Source organism: Dasypus novemcinctus, chromosome 18, assembly GCF_030445035.2.
Source record: "Dasypus novemcinctus isolate mDasNov1 chromosome 18, mDasNov1.1.hap2, whole genome shotgun sequence".
NCBI classification, from domain to species: Eukaryota; Metazoa; Chordata; class Mammalia; order Cingulata; family Dasypodidae; genus Dasypus; species Dasypus novemcinctus.
In genome coordinates, this window is record NC_080690.1 from 23,505,069 (window position 1) to 23,529,908 (window position 24,840).

At 40.9% G+C, this 24,840-nt stretch overlaps 2 protein-coding genes and 1 long non-coding RNA gene across 3 annotated transcripts in view; 2 read left to right on the forward strand and 1 right to left on the reverse strand.

The window, feature by feature from the left end:
• TERB1 (telomere repeat binding bouquet formation protein 1) overlaps positions 1-4,117 on the forward strand; it is a 105,377-nt gene extending 101,260 nt beyond the window's left edge. The window contains exon 17 of the mRNA XM_058279891.1: positions 3,454-4,117. Coding sequence (XP_058135874.1) covers positions 3,454-3,641 — 188 coding nt within the window. The 3' untranslated portion in view covers positions 3,642-4,117. The remainder of the gene's footprint in view (positions 1-3,453) is intronic.
• On the reverse strand, positions 1-12,713 carry LOC131274319 (uncharacterized). The gene is made up of 4 exons (XR_009181541.2): positions 12,413-12,713; positions 10,784-11,634; positions 3,501-3,636; positions 1-213 (listed from the first exon to the last, which is right to left on the reverse strand). It is a non-coding gene; the product is annotated as an uncharacterized lncRNA (long non-coding RNA).
• Positions 12,632-24,840, forward strand: part of DYNC1LI2 (dynein cytoplasmic 1 light intermediate chain 2) — a 23,464-nt gene continuing 11,255 nt past the window's right edge. Inside the window, exons 1-6 of the mRNA XM_004460900.4 lie at positions 12,632-13,047; positions 13,222-13,295; positions 14,760-14,876; positions 18,157-18,387; positions 22,862-23,031; positions 24,421-24,514. Of these exons, the coding sequence (XP_004460957.1) occupies positions 12,941-13,047; positions 13,222-13,295; positions 14,760-14,876; positions 18,157-18,387; positions 22,862-23,031; positions 24,421-24,514 (793 nt within the window). The 5' untranslated portion in view covers positions 12,632-12,940. The remainder of the gene's footprint in view (positions 13,048-13,221; positions 13,296-14,759; positions 14,877-18,156; positions 18,388-22,861; positions 23,032-24,420; positions 24,515-24,840) is intronic.

The window sequence follows — 24,840 nt, forward strand, 5'->3', positions numbered from 1 at the left end:
TTAATTTATGGGAATTTTTATTTAACTACAGGGTTAACATTTCAATTTTATCACTGTTACAAATTTATTGCAGAGACTTAAAGAACATTATCATTTTCTTCTATTCATTTGGAATTAATACGTGCAGAGTAGGAGTGAGCAGTTTAGGGGAGTCGTTGTGGTTGAGTGCCCGCTTCACAGGTATGAGGTCCTGGATTCAATCTCTGATAGCATCTAAACAAAAAGAAAAAAAAAAAAAGAGTGAGCAGTTTAGTACATTATTTATTATCTGCAAGTAATATCTCCAGAGCCATTCTGTTATTTTTTGCAGAGGCATTTGGCCTTGGCACATCCGGGACACATTTTGCTACATACATGTATTTGACCATTCTCATTGCCAAACCTATGAACAAAATTTCAAATTTACTTTTTATATAAGTCTTTTTCTCAGTTAAAAATTATCCATGCAGGGAAGCAGACTTGGCCCAGTGGATAGGGCGTCCGTCTACCACATGGGAGGTCCGCGGTTCAAACCCCGGGCCTCCTTGACCTGTGTGGAGCTGGCCTATGCGCAGTGCTGATGTGCACAAGGAGTGCCCTGCCACACAGGGGCGTCCCCCGCATAGGGGAGCCGCATGCGCAAGGAGTGCACCCCGTAAGGAGAGCCACCCAGCGCAAAGAAACACAGATTCCCATGCCCCTGACAACAACAGAAGGGACAAAGAAGAACACGCAGCAAATAGACACAGAGAACAGACAACTAGGGCGGGGAGAGGGCAAGGGGAGAGAAATAAATAAAATAAATCTTAAAAAAAAAAGAATTATCCATGCAAATTTAAAATAAGTACAGTTGCATTACAGGGGAGACTACCTTTTGAGGCAATACTTTCTTCAGAAACTGTTAGAAAATGGGTAATTTTCCATAGGAACATGTACTTGAAATCTTATTCTTGATAAGGACTTGGGATTAAATTAGTCATAAGTTTTTCCAAAAACATGTCTTAAAAGCAAATACATAAAAACTGAAAATATTCTATAATTATTTTATATAATAAAATCATCTGCAGAGTGCCTTGAAATGGGCATAATAATGGTTATATTGGTTGTACAGAGAGATAATAAATATTGTTAAAGGACACTCAGCTCATAAGTACCACACGATTTTTTTAAAGTTAGATTTGCTTCAACCAAAATTAAACAGTTTTTTTTGTTTGTTTTTGCTTTTAGAATTTAGAAAGGCATCTTAAGAAAGTGGTGATACCTCCTGCACAAGCTGGGTAGGAATGTGTGACATATTGTCATTTTTTCCCTCTTGATAAATTTCCCTTTCAGAGTAGAGACATTCACCATCATTCCTTTGATTATAGGTTACACTTAAATTTGAGACCATTCTTTTGAGAGAGATCATTGCAACATCTAAACTTCTGATGATTTCCCAAGGCTCTTTTTCAGGATGGATTGATAACTTTGAAAGAGTTTAAAGAAGAGTTTCTAGAACTCAATCCCCTTGCCCATTTTTCCCTGACACCCAATCAACATTAAGAGGAACATTAAAAGAAGCCACTGAGGGGAGACTTGGGGTACAGGGAGCTAGCTACCCAATGTTTTGCTCTCAGGCTGCCAAGTATTCTGCTATAGAAACCTTTAAGGAATTGGATACAGATGTTAAGTGTAAGAGTCAGTGAGATGGCAGCTGCATTGGAAGAGCAAGTATTGGCTTTACATGAACAACTCTAGCACCACAGTATCACGAAAGGTAATAGCTCATTTTGTCCTGATTATAAGGAATTCAAATCATGTAGCAAGCAAAGTTGAAGCCATATATTTCTCGGATTACCTCAGTAAATCCAAGTATACCTCCAAAGAGGGAGTAAATTTATTCACTGATAAATTTTGAAACAGTTTGGGCAACAAACATTTTTTTTTTAATATTTACTTTTTACTTATTTCTCTCCCCTTCCCCCCTCGTCCCTCCCCCCCCACACACACACACACCCCGTTGTTTGCTCTCTCTGTCCATTCACTGTGTGTTCTTCTGTGTCCACTTGCATTCTTGTCAGTGGCACTGGGAATCTGTGTCTCTTTTTGTTGCGTCATCTTGCCGTGTCAGCTCTCTGTGCATGCAGTGCCACTCCTGGGCAGGCTGCAATTTTTTTGCATGGGGCGGCTCTCCTTGAAGGGTGCACTCCTTGCACATGGGGCTCCCCTACACAGGGGACACCCCTGCATCGCATGGCACTCCTTGCATGTGTCAGCACTGCTTATGCACTAGCTCACCACATGGATAAGGAGGCCCTGGATTTGAACTCTGGACCTCCTATATGGTAGGCAGACGCTCTATCAGTTGGGCCAAATCTGCTTCCCAAACAAATTGTTTTTAATCCAACAAAACCTTATTGATCACTGACTATATATTAGACACTCTCTAGGAACTGGGATCAGCAGTGAGCAAAACAGACAAAAAGTCCTGCCCTCAAGGAGCTTGCATCCTAAGTACTCTTCCCAGAACTTAGAAAGATTGAACAGATTCCCTAAAGATACCATTAAGTAATAATCAGACTTTATCTATATTGGTTTCTCAGTCTTCTGCTGGTAAGGTTTTCTCTTCTGTTTTAAAAGGTCTGAGCTGTGGAGCTCTCTCTTATCTTAGGAGATGGACAAATGGCCAAAAGTCTTGGCAAGGGCAGGATTTTCTAAGGGTGACCCAGCACAATACTTCTGGTTCTAATGAAGTAAAGAGCATCCTAAAGTAGAAATACAAAAACCCCTCATTAGCATCTGCCAAAAATAATAACATGAACTAACAATGAATGGAAAATGTAAAGAAAACTATCTCCTAGTAATCATCACCAGAAAGTATTATGTTTACTGATACCAACTATACATTCTTTCTGTTGTAGGAAGTATTCCTAAAACCAGCTAGTTTTAAAACTTCATTTCCCATAATATAGCCTATATATTTTTTGAGTTTTGATCAAGAATACCCCATGTAAGTAGTGAACATGTTTTTAAAGTGACCTTCAAAAGACCCTTATTCTTTAAACATGTTAATCCAGCCTGATACTTAAAGTAACAAGTGTTGCTATTCTTTTCTATTCTATGAAGTTATGGAGCCCTTTGGGAAGACTGTATCTGTAAGCTAGGTAAGCTATTTGTTAACTGCCCTCTCAGGAATGTTGAGAGAATTAACAATTGAATGTTCATAAACCTTTTTTTTGATTGAAAGATGGTGCAACTATTAGTAAAATAGTATTTCAATTATTGGAAAAGACACAGTGATAGTACCTAGCTTAGTAGTGAGCACTCAGATTTTTAAAAAATTGAAGTAATTTCCATATGATAAAAGTAACCCAGACATGACATTTTCTCACTCTGTAGTTAATAGCCTTAAATAAGTTAAGCATTTATTTGGATCTAAGGAGATCCTTTTTTCCCAGCATTATTAATATATCCTACAATTCTCATTAATTACAGAGAAAAGAAGAATTCGTAAAAACTTTACTGAAGAAGAAGTTAATTACCTTCTCAATGGAGTTAAGAAAATGGGAAATCACTGGAATTCAATTTTGTGGTCTTTTCCCTTTCAGCAAGGACGGAGAGCTGTGGACCTTGCTCACAAATACTCCAAGCTGACCAGACACCACAAGTGTGCAGTGCCTTGATTGGAAAAAAAAAGACTGTCAGTTTTCACTTTGGACTCTTAAAATACAGTACTTTGAAAGATACAAATATTTTAAATATCTTCTAAACTCTTAGGGAATGTGGAAATGAGATATCATTATATTTAAAGTTTTTGTTCTGGAAATCATCAAATCATTACCATCATTTAAAAAATAAATACACTTCTAATGTGCAGATTGGTAAGACAAAATTCCTCCATAAGGTCAAACATTTGTTTAGGAATATACTTTTATATTTCCTTAAACTCAAAGAACAGGGCTCAGAGACTAAAGTAGCCTTTGAACATTATTTGACATTATATTGCAATGAATACTATGTGAGACATTTGATTTTAGTATTTTTATCCAGTGCCAAAGTCTCTTCCCAGAACTTAGAAAGACAGAATAGGTTCGCAAGCTGTTCAAATGAGGAATCCAAAAAATAAATTAATGTTTGACATCGTTAATTAAAATGTTTCCCCTTCTAAATGCTATTTGTGCAGTTGCTTTGAATACTGTACTTTCTATGGTTAGGGTCACTTCTTTTTGGTATATGTTTATCAATCATAGCTTTTTCAAAATTTAAAACAATTTGTTGTGTATTTTTAAGTTAGCTTTCTTCTAGTGGAAAACCAAATTATTAGGTTTCAATATTTTGTTTTTCTTATTCATTTTATATTCCATCATGATCCACAAAGGATGCTGTTGCAGCCTTCATTATGCTTCTCAATGCTACACTATGGGAAAGTGATCAAACAGCAAGCCCTGAAAGTTTAGCTTTTCTTTTGTAGGCATTGCTTCATTGTAATAGATTCTTCAGGCCTGGGGGTGGAGGCATTTCCCTACAAGCATGTATTCTTTGAACTTTTCAGATAATAACTATTTCTACATGGATAAAGCAGAATTTTTGCTAAATTAAAAAAAAAATTTAATTAATGGATCATAAGGAATGTTACATTAAAAAACATAAAAAAACAAAAAACATAAGAGGTTCCCATATAACCCACTCCCCACCCCCCACCACATCATTTTTGTAAATTGTTTTTTTTGAAGCTGTTACACTAAAAAATATAAGAGGTTCCATTATACCCCCCACCACTCCACCCCACTCCTCCCACACCAACAACCTCCCTCATCATTGCGGTATACTCATTGCACTCAGTGAACACATTTTGGGGCACTGCTGCACTACACAGATAATAGTTTACCCTGTAGTTCGCACTCTTCCTCAGTACTTTCAGTGGGTTATGGCAGGATATATAAAGTCCAGCATCTAATCCTGCAGTATCATTAAGGCAACTCAAAATCCCCAAAATGCCCCCCCCCACATCACATCTCTTCTACCCTCTCCCTGCCCTCAGCAACTACTGTGGCCACTTTCTCCAACTCGATGCTAAAATTTCTTCTATTACTCATCACAATAGTTTTACAGTAGAATATCAGTAAGTCCACTCTAGTCCATATTTTATTTTTCCATTCTGTGGACCCTGGGATGGCGATGTCCCCTCCACTTCTAGATTAGGAGGGGGCTTAGATTCCACATGGATGATGGATGCAATTTCTTTGCTTACAGTTGTAGGCACTCTTAATTCCCTAGTGTGGTGGTTGACCATCTTCACCTCCCTGTTAGCTGACCTGGGTAAGACCAATGAACCAGAGAGTAGGAGTCACCACTCTGCTGAGGCTCAGGGCCCAACTGGCACATGGGCAGTCCAGAGATTCAAGTCTCCTGAGTATGGACCATCCCTAGCGCCAAACACAGATTCAATAAAAGTGACAAAAGAAGCATGTGTAGAAAAGTCACATCTGAGTCCAGCTCAGTCACACTCAGGAGCACAATTTCCAAAGTAGGGCCCTCTGTCGTGGCACAGAGCTCCAAAACCATCTGCCATGATTTTATACCCTGTGGATCTCCATAGCCTTCAGAAGAAGGGTTGTATCTATTTTGGCTTTTTCTGGGGTCATGCTGAGGTGTGTGTAAGCACGACCCCTCTGATGACCTCCCGACTCTTTTTGGAAGACTCTTAGCCATATCAACTCATTTGTCTTTGCCATTTCCCCCTTTTATTCAAGGTCAAAGAGCAGTTTTTAACACTTGATCCCACATATAGGCTGAGATATTCTGTTGGTCTGAGTTGACCCTTTTATTCAAGGTCTCTTTCTAGTTGCTTTTCCAGTTAGTGATTGGTAGTAATCCCTCGGTGCTAGGGAGGCTCATCCCCAGGAGTCATGTCCCACGTTGGGGGGAAGGTAATGTATTTACATACTGAGTTTGGCTTAGAGAGTGGCCACATTTGAGCAACATGGAGGCTCTCAGGAGGTACCTCTTAGGCACCCTACAGCTCTAGACCTAGTTCATATTTTAGGCACACAGGCTCCTAAGCATAGTCATCAGTATCAAGGGCTCATTATTGGACCATCCTTCCTTATTGATCTTTGCCGTTGCACTTGGGGGATTATTGTTGTTCCATTGGGGAATGTGACAGAGCTCCCCTGGGTGGGAACTCAGCACTCCCTCAGTTGATGTTTGTAACTGTAACTACTATAAAAATACCCAACACATATCCTAACATATTTATGTTCCCTGTATACTTGTCCTGGAGAATTCCCCCCGACACACGTGCCCCCCATCAATAACACCCCATACCAGCGTTCCTCCCCTGCCATAGTTGAACCTCTCTGGGATCCAAAACTTCTTCAGCAATGAATTCTAATATAGTGCCAAATTCAATTAATAGGAAAGTGAAATATACTGATGGGTTTAAAGTTTAGAAATAGAATACATAGTAATTTAGAAATACTAAAATAAAGTAAAAATAAATTGATGTATTAATAAAATGAAAAATATTATAAAGCTTTGTTTCTAACATTTTGCCTTTCATCACTGTAATAGGTGTTGCCTTATATGTATAGTGGCAAGACATTTTCATTTCTTCCTCAGTGTCTACATCCTTTCCTTTTTTTCTTTTTTTTCTAATTTTTAATTTTGTCTTCAAAAAAGTTTTAGATCACAGTAATTCACATACACAATATAGGGGACTCCCAGATATCCAACATCAAACCCTTTTCCCCTTTCCCCAGCAACGATCTTTTTACATGTTCAAGTTATATTTGGTGCAGGTGATGAACAAATTTTGAAACATAGCTATCAAACATGATTCCATTTTGGTTTACATTACTGTTTATATTTTAGACTGTACAAATTTCGAAATTTTTAGTTTCCTTATGTTTTACATTATGTTTACATTTTAGTTTATAGACTTTTATACACTTTAGATGTAAGTTGACATGTCCATCATTGCATGATCTTGTGGAGCACTTCCATTGCCCCCCAGTTCCCTGCTTCCATCCATGCTATACCTCTTTCCCCCTCCCCTCAGAGCACACCGTGACACTCAATCTTCACTACTTGAGGAATAAGATTTACAGATACTGCAACAATGCTGAGGGCTTGACATACTAGCCTGCCCTAACTAATTGGGAGCCAGCAATCCTCTCGAGAGATACAATTCCCTCTCTTTGGGAACATCAGGTCTCCCCAGGATGTGGGTACACCTTCACACTCATTGTATGGGTCTCCACCCAATGATACAACACACTATGACAAAATGGTCACTCACATACTCCCTAGAAGCTTGCCCCTGTACCAGATGCCCCCCCTTATTAAACATGTGATCCTTCCTTATTATATTTTCTAAAGAGTTTTCTCAACAGTATAGTTTGAACCATATACCTGACATTCTCCCATATTCACCGGTTCCTCCCAACCCTCCCCCCAATTCCTTGGGTCATCTGACCCATCCTCCCAACCCTAGCCCCCCTCAAGCCCACAAAGCCCCACCCAAAGGTATCCCTATGCCCCCATCTTATTTCTTCCTTGTACAAATACTTACCTCCAGCTTGTCATAGACTTCACCCTTGTAGGCGTCAGCTCACAACTTTCCTCATCCCCCCAGATTCCTTTAAGCCTATCTTCCAGACTTTAGCTCTCTGAGCCAGCTCAGTTTGCTTGTTTCATATCAGAGAGGCCATGTAGTATTTGTCCTTCAATGCCTGGCTTGCTTCACTCAACATAAGGTCCTCAAGATTCATCCATGTTATCACGTGTTTGTACTGTATTCCTTCTTATAGTATTCCATTGTGTGTATATACCACATTTTATTTATCCATTCATCCATTGATGGGGATTTGGGTTGATTCCATCTTTTGGCAATAGGGTATAATGCTGCTATGAACATTGGTGTACATATATCAGTTTGTGTCCTTATTTTCAGATCTTCTGGGTATATACCCAGCAGTGGAATTGCTGGGTCATATGGCAAATCTATAGCTAACTTTTTGAGGAACTGCCAAACAGTCCTCCAGAATGGCTGGATCCTTCTGCATTCCTACCAGTAGTGGATGAGTGTTCCCATTCCTCCACATCCTCCCCAGCACTTGTAGTCTTTTTTTTTATAGCTGCCAGTCTTATGGGAGTTAGATGGTATCTCATTGTAGTTTTGATTTACATTTCCCTAACAGCTAGTGATTTTGAGCATTTTTTCATGTGCTTTTTAGCCATTTGTATTTCTTCTTTGGAGAAGCATCTCTTCTAATCTTTTTCCCATTTTTTAAATGGGTTGTCTTTTTATTTTCAAGATATGAGGTTTTTTTTTTCATTTCTCTCCCCTTAAGCCCCTCCGCTGTCCCCCCCCCCCCGTTGTCTGCTCTCTCTGTCCATTTGCTGCGTGTTCTCTTCTTTGTCCGCTTCTGTTGTTGTCAGTGGCACAGGAATCTGTTTCTTTTTGTTGTTTCATCTTGTGTGTCAGCTCTCTGTGTATGCGGTGCCATTCTTGGGCAGGCTGAACTTTCTTTTGCGCTGGGCATCTCTCCTTATGCGGTGCACTCCTTGCCCATGGGGCTCCCCTATTCTGGGACACCCCTGCGTGGTATGGCACTCCTTGCGCACATCAGCACTGGGCATGGCCAGCTCCACACGGGTCAAGGAGGCCTGGGGTTTGAACCAAGGACCTCCCATGTGGTAGACAGATGCCCTATCCACTGGGCCAAGTCCACTTCCTAAGATATGCGTTCTTTGTATATGCAGGATATAAGTCTCCAATCAGATATATGGTTACCAAATATTTTCTCCCATTGTGTAGGCTCTCTTTTCACTTTCATGACAAACTACTTTGAGGTGCAAAAGACTTTAATTTGAGGAAGTCCCATTTATCTATTTGTTCTTTTGCTGCTCGTGCTTTGGGTGTGAAGTTCATGAAGTCATTTCCTGTTACAAGGTCCTGTAGATGCTTCCTTACATTGTTTTCCAAGGTCTTTATGGTCTTGGCTTTTACATTTAGGTCTTTAATCCATCTTGAGTTGATTTTTGTATAAGGTGTGAAATGGTAATCCTCTTTCCTTCTTTTTGCATATTGATATCCAATTCTATAGACACCATTTGTTGAAGAGGCTATTCTCTCCCGGTTGAGTGGGCTTGGTGACCTTGTCAAATATCAGATGACTCTATATATGAGGATCTATATCAGAACTCTCAGTTCGGTTCCATTGGTCAGTGTGTCTATCCTTGTGCCAATACCATGCCATTTTCACTACTGTAGCTTTGTAGTATGTTTTCAAGTATGGTAGTGTGATTCCTACAGTTTTATTTTTCTTTTTCAATGTCTTTGGCTCTTTGGGGCCTCTTTCCTTTCCAAATAAGTTTCAGAGTTAGTTTTTCTAGCTCATTAAAAATGCTGTGTTGATTTTTATTGGGATTGCATTGAATCTGTAGATCAGTTTTAGTAGGATAGACATTTTAATAATATTTAGGCTTCCTATCCATAAACAGGGAATATTCTTCTATTTGTATGCAAAATTTCTTTAAAAAAATTTTTTTAAACACACAACAAAAATCTCAGAGAATTTTGGCATAAAGAGAAAATTCTAAATCATATCTAAATAAAAAATTTCTATTAGGCAAGTAAATAATTTACAATTAGGAAAACTGCTTCCAGCATTTAAATTGTGAATGAATCTAGTACATTATCTCACATTTATTGAGAACTATGGAGATGATTTACATAGTCTACTAGGCTATTTTCAATTTGTACTTCTTAAGATTTATGAAATCTTAGACCTGTTTTATTTATTTATTTATTTATTTAAAAGATTTATTTTATTTATTTAATTCCCCTCCCCTCCCCCGGTTATCTGTTCTCTCTGTCTATTTGCTGCGTCTTGTTTCTTTGTCCACTTCTGCTGTCGTCAGCAGCACAGGAAGTGTGGGCGGCGCCATTCCTGGGCAGGCTGCACTTTCTTTCGCGCTGGGCGGCTCTCCTTTATGGGTGCACTCCTTGCGTGTGGGGCTCCCCTACGCGGGGGACACCCCTGCGTGGCAGGGCACTCCTTGCGCGCATCAGCACTGCGCATGGGCCAGCTCCACACGGGTCAAGGAGGCCCGGGGTTTGAACCGCGGACCTCCCATGTGGTAGGTGGACGCCCTAAGCACTGGGCCAAGTCCGTTTCCCGCTTAGACCTGTTTTAGGTCACAAAGAGAAAACATTTTGTCTGGTTGCCTCAGTCTTATTGGTTTAGATAATCAAAAGTTGTCTCAGCATTATTTGGATATGATTTAAACATATTTTAACATGTTAAATGGGTCTTAGTTAACAGTTCTTTTATTGACTGGAATTTATGTATAAAATAGAAAAATCAAACAATGCTTACAGAAGCAACTCCAGATATGACATAATGTAGCTTAGATACTATGTTTTATGTCCACAACTAACACCATATTTAAAATGACCAATACTGCCTTCTATGACATTATTGAAATTTCATCCTAACTCTTGGCTAAACTTTGGTTAATATGAGCTACTTTTATTTCCTCAAATGATGAGATTTGGGAGTGATCTGGTAATAAGATAAATGAAGATAAATCAAAGGAAAGCAGAATGATGACTTATTAGAGGACTGTTGGACTTTGGGAATTCAGAACTGGTCAAATCAATAGGGAATAAAAAATGATTTTAATAATCACAGCCCGTTAGAGTTGGAACTGTTAAGAGTTCCCTACCAGAGACAAGAACTATTGTACAACAATCTAGATGTTGATGGCCATCTTTAATTTTGTATATAGCCACAAAAATCTTCAATTTATTACTTACCAGGGTGATGATTGTTGATAAATGAAATGTGCCTCCTTGGAGCACCTTCAGCAGTATCACAAAAGTTGAATCCCTTTTCCGCACGTCAGCCCTTGAGAAACTTAAAGATAAGTGCCTATCACTTTCCCCTTTTCCTCTAAATCCTTTATCATCCAGGGTGATGAGCCCCAGTGACTTCATGCTTCAGCAAAACACTGTCATGTCCTTCATTAACCTAGTCACTGCCACTGGATACCTCCTTATCTGTTCATAAAATGTGTCCAGAGAGAAATGTAACCCTAAGTATGATGTGATGGCAGAGAGGAGAGTAGGGGATCAGCTTCTTTGCTAGGCTCAATGAGTTTTTACGGACCCTATCCAAGATGCTTCTTGGCAACCTACATGAATGACTCTCAAATTATAGTTAATAGAGTTGACTCTTAGGAATTTTTTGAAATAATTATAAGCTATCTTGTTCTTATGGGGTTTTATTTTTAACCCCACTATGGGACTTTAGTTTACTTGTTAAGTTTCATGTTGTTAAATATAATTTGTGCTCAATTTGTCATCTACTATATTAGGCATCCTTTCCTGCTTCAGTTCATCTACAATTTCTCTGAGTATGCTGCTGTGTTCTCATCCAAGTCACTCACCCTGAATTGACTGAGCCCAGGGGGTAGGGTGGGGTAGGCCCAGACCCTGAGTGGCCTCCTATGGTGGTCCTCACTCATCAGCCCCCTCTGGGCCTGGTATTTAATAAACCTCAAATGTTGTAATCCAGCCTACATTTCACTTTCTTTCTCTGATGTGGATTGTCAAATGTCCTGCTGAAATCTGCAATTGCTGTATCTGCAGTATCCTGTCTGGCATTCCTGCAAAAAAGAAATTGTGTGAATCTGGGGCTGTCTTTTCCAACTGATCACAGGTTATTGGAGAGTTTCACCTGGGGTGATTAAACCCACTGGCCCATGGTTTCCAAACTCCACCTTCTGCCCTGTGAAAATCCAGACACTACCTGTCCTTTTATAACTTCCAGTACTTTGCCTTTTCAGACTTCCAAGGGTGTACCTCTTGATAGGTTTTCATTCCCATTGTCTTGTTTGACCCTTATAACCAGGTTGGCAGATGATATCCCCATTTGTTGGGTCATGTAATTCATGCTTTCAAATTTGTGGCAAAGCTAGGATAAGAATCCTATTCATCTGAAACCCACCTGGGTGGTTTTTGCCACATCCCATTTTATGATGTAAAGTTAGCTTGTTTCCAGAAAGGAGATTCAGACCTATCTTCCCTTCCCCTTTCTTTCTGCCCTTCCTCTTCCCTTCCTCTTATCACATCTCTTTCATTTTCCTTCCCCATCCCACAGTCCCCCCCGCCCCCCCTTTTAAAGAAAGGAAATTAGCACCCAACATTTCTGGTGTTAATTGCTAGTACCTGGAAAGACAGGTCTCATTTTGCCTATGATTAAGATCATTACCTCGATAGAGGCATATTAGGGTCTAGGAAGGAGAAGGGCCAAAACGGTATATTTATGAGGATTTTGGAGTCTTGTTTAAGGCCGTTCTTTCATTGCGAAGCTTGATTAGGATTAGGCAAAATTCAGGGCATTATAGTTTAAGGTTGGTAAGATTGGAAGTACCGGAAAACTACCTTCTAGCATTAATTCCTAGAGTAGGTTTCTTTTAGTTTCCTTATTAGTAAATAGATAAGATTCGGTGAGATAATGTATGACAGTGTAACACGATAAGCCCTAGATAAATGACTCTATCGTGCATGATGCTGATTCCAAGCCTGGGCTGTTGCCATCTCTCGGTCTGGCTGCTTCCGCCCCCATACAGCACCAAGGGAGCGGCGCGCAGGGCGAGCGTCACTGCGTTCCTCCACCAGCAGAGGCCGCCAGCGCGCCGTCGGCCGGGGAGGCTCTCACTCCCTTAGCCGCCACCAGCTTCTTCCTGCTAATGGGTGCCCCGGCGGCCGCCTGACCGCTTCCCGCTACTGTGGCGGCTTCACCATCCTCTGGGAACCAGGGACCATCACAGACCCGGGGGAGTGCGGCGAGGAGCGCGGGTCCTGCGGTGCGGTCGTCGTGAGGCGGCAGCCGGCGGGCAGCCCGGCAGGGTCCTCGCGGGTCCTCGGCGGGCCGGGGGGAGGGCCCTCTTTGTGGCTGCAGTTGGCAAGATGGCGCCAGTGGGGGTAGAGAAGAAGCTGTTGCTGGGCCCCAACGGGCCTGCCGTAGCGGCCGCCGGCGACCTGACTAACGAGGAGGAAGAGGGCCAAAGCCTATGGTGAGGACGCGGCGCTGGACCGAGCCGGGCCGGGGAGAGCAGGGCAGACTGGGGAGCTGGCGGGCTGGGCCAGGAGGTCGGACAGACTGAGAGGCCGTCCCGGGCCGGTCAGGTCCAGAGTCTCAGCTTCAGAGGCCAGTCCCAAGGCGACCGCTCTTGCTATTGTCGTTGCAGGTCCTCAATCCTAAGCGAAGTGTCCACCCGCGCCAGGTCCAAGCTGCCGTCCGGCAAGAACATCCTCGTTTTCGGTGAGCGCGGGCGGACGGGGCGTTGCCCGGGAGAACGGGGGTGGGCGAGGTGGGCGTCTCTCTCCGGTTCCGGCTTTTCCTGCCCTCCGAAAGCCCAGCCTTCCACTTCCCTGCAGCCAGCCTCGGCCGGGAGGGAACTGTAAATAGCCGATAGTGGCCAAGGTCTTCCCGCTTGCGATTGGGATGTTGCCCTGTTAAGAGAGCCTACTGATGGCTGGTGTGTGGGGTTATGCGAGCATTTTTTCAGTCACTTGGTTACACCATCGGCCTCAGAAGTCTTCTCCTTCCCCGATATTAAGAGCCTAGAAGTTCACCAAATTGAGGGCATGGAGAGGAGATAAAGTGGGTGAGAAGCTTAGGTGGGAAAGGCTGGAAAACAAGTGATTTGGGGTCGGAGCTGTGGGGAGATGCCACAGGCGCAGTTCTTTGATCTTCATAAACAGCGCATAGTTGGAGGCCTTAGGAACTCGGAAGGACAGCTTATCTGGGGAGTCAGCACCAAAGACTCCTGCATTACTCCACCCCTCACTGCTGAGTCACCTGAGTCAGATCTTCTAACCTCTTTGGCCTCAGTTTCCTCCAACAAGTGAGGGAGTTTGAGTTCATTCAACACACACATTTGTTGAGTGGGTCCTGTGGGCTGGGAACTGGGACAGCACAGTTATCCCTCAGTACACAAGAGTCTCACAGTCTAGTGGGAGACAGATGTGTTGGTAATTGCACTGCAGTATTGCTGGGCGTGGGCAGATTATTGTGGGAACATTATACTTCTAGGTGGAATTGAAAGCTTCTCATGTTCTGTAATTTTATATTATTAAATCTCAAAGGTATCTAGTGATGTTTCTTGATGGGGTTTTTTGTTTGTTTGAGATAGTGTTATTTAGGTAGAGGGAGATAAGGAAGTACTTGATAATTACCAGGATTGTTCATAAGAGTTTTGCTTAGATCTGTAATTATTTTCATCAGTTCCCAACCTTCAGAATGCTTGCAAAGGAGATGTACTAGAATAAGAAATGAACAATTACGTCTGTTCTTCATGATTGTGAGGTAGGACCAGACATTTTTTAGTTCAGTGTTCCTGGAATTTGAGATCAATTGTATATTAAACATTTATTACTTTTCTTGTGGTAAAAGTTTACTTTGTGAGACTTCAGCCCCACCTTTTCCTTTTCTTTTCCAAATACATGTCTTATAAATTGTATGTAAGGCCTGTGGATCTGATGTATTCCTTCTATTGTGAAGTAAGGATAACTGCAATGGAATATCATTTTAGATCTTAGAATTTGGGATCTTCATCCCCACCCCCTTACAGCAAACCCTGCTTTGCTTATGAATACAGGTGAGTCCTGGACAGCAGGTTTTGTGTGAAATTCTTAGTTGTTCCTTGTCATCCAAATGTCAGGACTCTTATCCTTGCTCAGAATAAACAGTATGCCTCTCTTTTCCCACAAACATCATTTATAGGTGAAGATGGTTCTGGTAAAACAACACTCATGACTAAGCTACAAGGAGCTGAGCATGGCAAAAAAGGAAGAGGCTTGGAATATCTCTACCTCAGTGTCCATGATGAGGACCGAGATGGTGAGTGGAACATTAAGGCAGGGGGTGTATGCAGGATGCCTTGTTTGTGGGTCTTACAACATGTCCAGGTATTCTCCACTGTCTGTTTAGTTCTAAGAAAATTAGTCACAAGAGAATAGATGAGGAGTAGGTCTCTTGTAGGACCTTTCCCATTCTCTCTAATATAATATGTTAGCAAAAATGAAGAATAGGGCTGTTAGCTGCTGCTCTGGCTAGTCTTCACTTAAAAGGAGATATTAAGGGTAAAGTTTTAGTTATATGTAAAAGTAGTAGAAAAGATACATATTTTTAAAACCTTGGACTTTTCCAGAGAAAGATGCCTGGCAGCCTAATCTGGGCACCATTGTTTCTTTGCTTTTAATGGAGAACCTGAATTGGGGTGGCTCAGTGTGGAACAGCTTATGGATATTCACACGAGAGTTTTCTGAGTCTTTTTGTAAGCGTTTAGAAGTGCTAATTTCCTGTGTTCAGTGGAGGAAATAGGGACATGGGGGTGGGGTAGTGTTCTCATCTCTAAACAAAACATGGATTGTAATAGTTTCTACCTACAGAATAGTTAGGATGATTAAAAGCACATGGCAAGCAGTCTTATAAGGATTAGATATAATTTTTAATATTCTTATAATTGTGAGTTGAATTGGCATAATGGTTTCTGGTTACCAGTACTCAGTAATGCCTCCTTTATAATCTTTAAGGTTTTATGTTAGCTCTCTTGAATGGTCCTAAAATAAATAATTATTGCTGCTTAGGTTCTTTTATTTGTGGGAAAGCTATCTAAATAGCCCAAAGATGACTTACCTTTTTAAATTACATTCTTTATTTTTGCCTCTACCCATTTAAACAGGATTATGATGTAAGGATGATTATATAGAGAGAGCACCCATTTCCTTATTGCTGAAATGGAAAGGCTGGACCAAGGTCCTTAGTAGTCCTCCAGTTGCCAGGTATTGTTTAGTAGAGGACATGGATAAAGGCTTCTTGTTGAAGCTTGGAAATATGTAGCATATTAATGCTAACTTAGTGATCATATTAGAATCCCAGGGATTTTATTCCTGCTCCCCCTTCCTCCTTGTTTCCATTGTCTTGCTGGGCATTTCCTGGAGGGACATGGAAGGAAGACAGGTGGTAATCCTGGTGCCAAGGACTTTCTTTGTGCCCACCTAGACCCACTAGAGTCTGTGTGGTAGGACTGAGACTCAGGTGCCTCTGAGTCTTTTGTTCGCTCTTTCTTGGGCAGCGTGGTTATTGTGGAAAGAACCTGGGCAGTGGAGCCAGGCAGAACTAGTTCAGAATCCCACTCCTTCACTCACTATTTGTGTGGCAATGGGTAACTGACTTAACCCCTTTGCACCTCAGTTTTCTTATTAGTAGAATGAGAGTAATGGTGCCTATTTGCATACAGAGTGAGAGATGGTGTGGTAGCTCTAGAACCCTTTTGTCTTATTCCTTTTGAAAGTACAAAACATGGTATGGATATGCTGTGAGTCTCTATAGCCTCTTCTATTTCAAGAGGGCATGAATGTATTTCATGCTTAAGCATCATGTTATATTCACTTGTTTTTGAGTTGGAAATAACGTGCTAACTTCTATTTCAGATTCCTTTTAAGGTTGCTTTTAAAAGTGTCTATGGTTTTTGTTTGTTTTTAAAGCCACCCACTTGTGAGTTGCTCTTTGATGGAAAGATAGTCTTTACTTTGGTTAATTTTATACATCTTTCAGCTGTAGTCTTTATTGTAGAGTTGTGACTGGGTTACAGGTATATGCTTTGGCAGGCAGTCACCCGGTGTAGAGATAAGTTTCTAGCTTGTCCTTAGTTTGTGGTAGGACATGGCAAATCAAGGAACCTCTGCTTCCAGGGTTGAGGACATCCATTTAATGCTACCTGTGGTGCGTGTGATTTCCAAGCAAATATGTGAGTTATGTGTAGTAGGCAGGGGGAGAGAGGCTGAAATATAGGAACCATGCCTGGTGATAAGTAGGTGTTAAAACCCATGGGGTTTGGGTACAGAGTAATATTTTTTAAAGCATTCATAGAACACAAACCAAAACTACTCTGTAAAATATATTAGTTTGAAAGTGTAGCTTATATTCATGACTTCATTAAAACTTTACAGTAGATAGAGGTTCCCTAATGTAATGTTTTAATGAAGTCATGAATATAAGTTTTTTTTAGCATGTTAATGAATTGATTATATCAAAAATGATAGCTAACAGAAGACAGGTTTTTAAAGTGTTTGAATTTGTTGGGAAAAAGGGAATTGAAATGATATTTTTGATGGTAGGCATTCTTCCTCAAGGCTTTTGTAAAAAATGTTCTCAAAAAAGATGTCTGAAAATTTTACATACATTATCAGTTTGGAGAATTGTCTTCTGTTTGATCATTTGGGTATGATGTTGGTACCACATGCTTCTTTAAATGTCAGCATTTGCATGTTAGTGTATGTATTTCTTTAACTTTTTATTGTGGAAAATATAAAGTATATACCAAGTAGAGTATTAGGAACCCCCATGTAGCCATCACCCACCTTCAACAATTACTAGTTATTTGTCAATTTTGTTTCAACTATACTCTCACCCTCTCCTCTTTTTGCTCCACACTGGATTATTTGAAACAAATTGCAGACATTATATCATTTCCTCTGTAAGTACCTCAATATGTATGTCTAAAAGATAAGGCTTTTTTAGATGTAACTACAATATGATTAGCACTACAGAAATAACTATAGCGCCTTAATAACATCAAGTGTCCAGTAATTCATAATCTCAGTTTACCTAAGTAGGGATTTTATCTTGATGTTTAAAATCAAACATCCAGTCTCTTTAGGACCATCTGTAGTATGTGACTGAATTGCTTGCTGTGACTGATAAAAGAAGGTACTTCTATACAGCTGACTCAAGGATTGTTGATATCTTAGGAGAATGGATTATTTAGACTGTACCAGCGTTGACCAGTGAACATTTGCAGCTTTCATTAGTATCTTTTGGCCCTTGTTGAAAGCTAAATAACCTTTACTTTGTAGACATTTCTGGAATCTTTTTAGAAATACACACTTCCTGTATTATGGAAGGTTTTTAATTTTGAAGTCTGGATGGTTCACAGGCTCCAGAATGAATGGTTGTCATCCACTGAGCAGCTGTACATATTTGTGGTTAGGATTTCTGTCTGTGTTTTGTATGGAATTCTGTGGCTGTTGCCCTTAAATTTTTTTCATATGGCTTTTCTTACAGATGTGCTGATGGTCATTGTCAGGTGGTAACTTAGCTTCACCTCTTTTCTCAGATCACACGCGCTGCAATGTGTGGATTCTGGATGGAGACCTGTACCACAAAGGCCTATTGAAGTTTGCAGTTTCTGCTGAATCCTTGCTGGAGACCTTGGTCATTTTTGTTGCAGATATGTCTAGGCCTTGGATTGTGATGGAGTCATTGCAGAAATGGGCTAGTGTTTTACGTGAGCATATTGATAAAATGAAAATTCCACCAGAAGAAATGAGGGAGCTGGAACAGAAGTGTAAGTAAAATACAATTTTCTTAATTGGAAAATTCACTATTCTTTTTGGATAACTAAGCCTCCAAATAATTCTGACTACTTTCCTTTCTTTCCACAGTGTCAAAAGGGTGCAAAGCTTCACTTGCAGTGTTTATATTTTGTTTGCATCATTTATTTCAGAGTTGCACTTATAAGTTTGGTAGTCAAAGTGTTCAAAGCAGCCTTTATTTCAAGTGTCACAGCAAAGAAAATAAATGAATCAACATTCCTTATTAATTTCATTGGTTCTCTTTGAAAATAAAGGTTTCCTTTTACTTCCCAAAATGTGATCAGTTCCATGGGCCTTTGTGCTTTTCTGTTTCATTGGTCTGTTAAGTTACCATCAGTGGGTGTTGGCATTCACTACAGCTTAAGTCCATTTCCTTGGGGTTTTTCCTTTGGTGATTAAGGCCCTTCGGACATGGACCCTCTTGCTGTGAGGTTTAAAGGAAGCTTAAAAAACAAAATTTTCAGCTTCTACCTTAGTTCATTTTGGAATCCTCTTAATATGATTTTAGTTCGAAATAAGAGGGTCATTTTTTTGTTGTAAAATTTAAGACTATATTAAGGCTAAAGACATCCAAGTTCATTTGAGAACAAAGAACTTTAAAGTGAAAGGAAGTTGGGTCATCGTCATCGTCGGCCACCTCCCCCCCCAGCCCCGCTATGTAGTTCAGAAGCTTGTTTTCCTTTCCCTTGCTTCTGTGCAGTTACATCAGCTTCTGTCCACTTGCCAGAGAAGTGGGAGGGGCAGGGCCTGGAGCTGTGAAAACTGTGGCAGCAGCAACGGCGGCAGCGGTCTTGGCCAAGACAGGCTCTGTTCAGCCTGGCTTATTTCCTCAGGATGATCTCATTCCTTTCACCGAATTCATGAGGGCTTCTGCAGCATGGCACACGGGATAGTCACACTTACTGGCAGAAGGGTTCAGAAATTTTGATGTGCTTTTCAAATAGAATTTCCTGCTCTGTGTCCTCCTGCCCCCCACTTCATTTTGCACCTGTCCCACACTAGCTAAATCAGGAAGTTCTACATCTTATTATTGGTTTCTTGTGAGCATGTATGTTTCCCAGGTTTCCTGCTTGTGTGCCGCAGTGATTGCTATGCAGCTCAGCTCGCCTGTCTTCAAGCACTGACCTTTCTAGGTAATGCTTTTTTCCCCTCTTGAAATAGAGACCCTGAAGAATGGTTCTGAGATGGAAGAGCTGTTTTCTATCCACCTCACATACAGCAAGCACCCAGATAAATGGGTTAAAGTGTTCTCTGAACCTGTTTTTTTCGAGTGATAACCTTGTAAAGATTTGTTAAAATAGAAAAAAAGTGAGGTCGAGCCATGGATTATTATTATTATTATTATTATTTAAACTTTTCTTTCCTAGAAGGGGAGCGTCTCCTTTGTACATGGTATTCTGAGCTCTGGGGATACAGTGGTGAATACAGCAGATACTCTGGGGGAGCTTATGTTCCACTGAATTTCTTTCGTCATCTTAATCGTTGGTGTCTGTGTCACTTAGGATTAGATTCAGCTGCATGTGACATGAAACCCTAGATAACATGGTGGCTTAGTTCTCTCATATAAATTAGATTTAGAGGTAGGCAGTTCAGAACTAGAAAGCAACTAGAAAGATAGCTCAAGGACCCTGGCTCCTTTTTACTTATTTTCTGATTACTGCTTTGTCATCTCTGAGGGTGTGGTTCTCTTATTCCTGACAAGTAGAGCACTAGCCTTCACATCTGTGTTCCAGGCAGCAGGGTGGAGGAAGATGAAAGCAGGGTGGAAGGGTACATGCCTGCTGTCTTTTAAGGAGTCTGGGAAATGTACTTTATTCTCTATGGCCATATGTTTTGCTAAATATTGGTGTTCAGTTATAAGAAAAGAAGAAGGGCGAGAAGACACTGGAGGGCATCTAGCAAATGCTGGAGCCATGTCTGTGTCTCATGACTGGTTGGCCTTCCGAGGCCCTCTTTGTTTTCACCGCCCCTCCTCTGAGATGTTTGGAATGGTAGTCACGCTTTTGTGTTGCATGTTGAAGGAGTGCCTTTGTTAGTGATGGTTTTAAGTTACATTTTAATGAACCAGTTGGCCATCCTTTTGCTCTGAGAACTCCTGCCCTCCACGTTAATTGCACTCTAGGTTTTGTGTTGAACAAGCAAAGGGCTGTCACCCTACCTAGTTTCCAATCCAAAACCAGCATAAAATCTGCTGATTTGAGAAAGCTGTTCCATGGCCAGCCACTCTCAGGATTAGGTTTCCCAGTGGTTCTTGGGTCTGTGGCAGTGGTTGGACTGCATGATCCATTGGTGTGAGAGGTGGGGAGGAAAGAGGGCAGAGCAACCCCCAGAGCTGCCAGAAGGTCGTGCTTCTGAATAGGTTAATCCTATCTTTCCAGCTTTATGTGTGGGGCTTCCCTTGCTTAAGAAAGGGGAGAAGATTAGGTGACATCCAGTCTCAGGACTGTGGAACCAGTGGCCTGATTACTAAGGTATAGGGATGGAAAGAAGAAAAAGAGGCAGCAACAGCTAGGGCTGAGCACTCTGTGATATCCTTTCCATGCTCACTCCCAGCTGATGCCAAAGGGAAGCCCCAGGTAGGTTAATAAGTCATGCTAGAAAATCTTGGTCATCTCACTATCTAGGGAGAAATGATCAGTGTGGCATGTGTGTACCCTTGGGGAAATGAACATTTTGCTTTCTGTATTACACAGTTCTCACTATTTTCTAATCCTCCATTTTTGCTTATCTATAGGTTATGAACATTTGCTCTGCCTTCTAACCTATTTTCCAAAATGCTGAGTTATTAAAGACATGTGAGTTTCCTACAGTTGTTGGACAGCCATAATCAAGTCATTCCTTTAGAGTGTGATATTCTAATCCAGGGCTTCCTGACCATTTTCACATCATGGTTCATGTGGAATACAGCAATTTGTGGAGCACACTGGCAAGTGGAAGTTTGTGGAATAGACTACTTCGCTCCCCTAGTCCTGCCTTGCTTCTTGCAGTAACTTGATTCACCTGTAAACATTCCAGATTCTGCCATGTTCACCATCTGGGAAGCCCCAGTCAAAGGCCTCTTTTGGTCTTGGGTGGTAATAGATCTTAACCCAGACAATTACGCCATTGTGTTTTTTACTGATTTAAGAATTTCTTAAAGTGCTTTTAAAGAGAAAATGTAAGGAGCTTTCATTCCTTTGAGACCCTTGAACAGCCATGTCAAGTTCATCAGAAAATGCTTCTCTGTTTTAGTCCAAAATGGAAATAAGGTCACTTGAGTAGATTGGTTATATTGGCAATAAAAATTATACATATGTGCTTAATTAAAGAGAAGTTGTAGAGGTGAAATATTATATCTGCACTTTCAGGCTTAGTTGTTTTTCTGTTTGTTTTGTGTGAAAGTCAGTGAGCTCCCAGATTATTAAAGTAGCTCATATAATGATAACCTAAAATGTTTTTGAATTAAAACTCATTGTTTTAAATGTTTGAAACTTTTTTCTGTGGATGACTATGTGTACCCTTCTCTAGGACCTAGAGTATAGGTGCTCTTTAATCCAGTTTTTTGCATTTACTTAGTCATCATGTTGTTGGTGAGAGAAAAAGATCTTTTGGTCCTTCAGTACTGTTGTGTGTAGAAGGGGGTAGAGCTGCCCATTTATTCCTCTGGCTCAGAGTAACTTTAATTCCTCATTCTCTGGCCTGACACATGAGCCTTGAAGGACCCACATAAAGGTACAAATCCATGGGCTTAACCAAGTTCTGGACCATTCTCCACAGCTTAAAGACTCTCCTGTGGGGTTGACCCTTGGCCAGAGTACTGAGGGTATCTGCTCAAGTGGGTATGGTATCACTGACCTTTTTTGTGTTAGGCAGGATTAGGTCAGTGTACACTGTACATGTGAACCAAGAATTCCCTAAAGATGAGACTGAGCCCATGAAAATGAGAATGATGAGGAACACATAGGGTAATGGGCAAGTTTGGCTTTACTTCTTCATGCTGACTCACCTCAGCTGTACATAAACAGCATGTTCTTGTGGAACTCAAATAGTTTCAGTAAGTATTTCCTGAGGACTTAGAAGATTTATAAATTATAGGTATTTCTAATGATCACCTATGTTGAGGTTACACAGTTCAGTCCTGATATTTTGAAAATTTAAGATATATAAGAAAAAGTGGCATTTTTTCATAGTAGGAGCTATTGAATAGCCTTAGCATTTTTAAAAAGGTCTTTAAGAGTTGGATACAGTGGAAGATGTCCAGGGAAATATCTTTGCCACCCTGAGGTTAAATAGCTCAGACTGAATATGGTAGGATTGGCATTTTGCATCATTATTCTCAGATCCCTAATACTTCAGTAGGATGGGATTAGCAAATTTGTCAACAGTCTTAATGTTTTGTGCTTGTTATTACCTTTTTTAGTTTTCTCAGGCTAGCATCTGTATTTTCATTTGTGTTTTCCCCTGTAGTTGTGAAAGATTTCCAAGACTATATCGAGCCTGAAGAGGGTTGCCAAGGATCCCCACAGAGAAGAGGGCCTCTGACCACCGGCTCGGATGAAGAAAATATTGCCCTGCCTCTTGGCGACAACACGCTAACTCATAACCTGGGGATCCCAGTATTGGTGGTGTGCACAAAGGTGTGTGCTGGGGGAACTGTCAGTGTTACTGGGTTTGACCAGTGAACAAATACCACCTGAAAGTTTGAGCTTTCAAGTACAAGGTCCTAGATTTAATCCCCAGTACCTCCTTTAAAAAAAAGGATATTGAAGTTTGAGCTTTTATTAGGTTTCTTCCCAAGGGAGAGTTGGGCTTTTTGCAAATTCATTAAGTTATGTAGAATATGTCAAAATAGAAAATATTGTCATTTAACATTGCTGCTGAAACATTACATTGCTTGGTTTGCTCATGTTCTAGGTTAATCTCTTTCTGTGAAGCACTGTTGCTTTTAAATCAAACTCAGAATTAAAAGCAGTTTTCTTAAGGCCGTGTAAACCAATTCATCTGGTCCAAACTGATGGTGAAAATAATGTGGGACAGCAGAATTCTTTTGAATTTTGGTCCCTAAGGATGCAAGTCCTATCCTGGTAGACATGAGATGATTTTCAGAAAGGAACATTAAAAACCCTGGGAAAAGAAGGAAGTGGGGAAGTGGCTGTGGTTCAAGTGATTGGGCTTCTGTCTGTTATATGGGAGGACCCAGGTTTGATCCCTGGAGCCTCCTGATAAAGGTGTACCTGGCCTGCACGGGGAGCGATACAGCAAGGTCATGGCTCGGGAGAGTCACGGTGAGGTGCAACAGAAACCAGGAACCGAGGTGGTACAAGCAACAGGGAACGTCTCTTCCACATTGGAAGTCCTCAGGATCAAATCCTGGTGAAGCCTAGAGGAGAAAACGAGAAGAGAAGACAAAAAGAAACAGACACAGAAGATCACATAGTAAATGAACACGAACAGCAAAAACGGGGGTGGGGGAGAAGGGAAAAAATAAAAAGGAAGGAAACTTTAGGTTTAAATTTCTTTTACCTTATAGATTAATGAGGTGGGCATAGAAATTGTTAGGTTATAGAGAGAAACAAATTGTGTTTCTCATATAAGAAAAGAAAGTAGCTTTAAAAATACTTGGATTTCAAAAGGACTTTATCAATCCAGTCAAACACCATTTTACCCAGCCACAGGGTTTGCCATTTGCACCATAGTCTATGAGAATGGTGCTCTGTGGAGTTGTGAAGTGCACAGTCATGGACAGTGGGCCTATTTCCTGATGTTACCCTGTTTGACTTTTAGAACAATTATCAGGTGACCAGGCCTGTTATATCCCCACTTTACAAACAAGGAAGCTGGGGCCCAGGATAACAGAAAAATCTCCAGTTGTTTTCACTCTTCTCTGTTTAATATTTAGATCCTTGGCTGTGGCTTTGTTCTTTGGAGTTATGATACATAATTGTGAAGAAGGCTATATTTTCACCCTCAGCAAGGAGAAAGGCAAGAAGATAACTCCCTTCCCTTTCTTTCTGTCTTCTGTGCAGTGTGATGCAGTGAGTATCCTGGAGAAGGAGCATGACTACAGGGACGAGCACTTTGACTTCATCCAGTCACACCTCCGGAGGTTCTGCCTCCAGTGTATCCTTGGAGCACTCTCTTGGGACCCAGGGACACAGGTTCCCTCTGTGTGTGCTCACCCAGACTTCCCTCCAAATGGGGTGTCTTCAAAGAGATGGAGCACCTCCTGAATCCAGGCTAGTTTTCTGGGGAGAAATTGTATATGTATTTTTACTGGGTTTGTAGTTTACTATTTTGTAATTTGAAGCTTGTAAACTTACACATATCTTTGATCACCTTTTATTTTGGATGTTGTATGTTTGATAGGATCTCATTTTAAGAAGAAAGCTGATACATGATAATTTTATTACCAAGTTTCTTTTATCGTGCTATCTTGGAAATTTTTT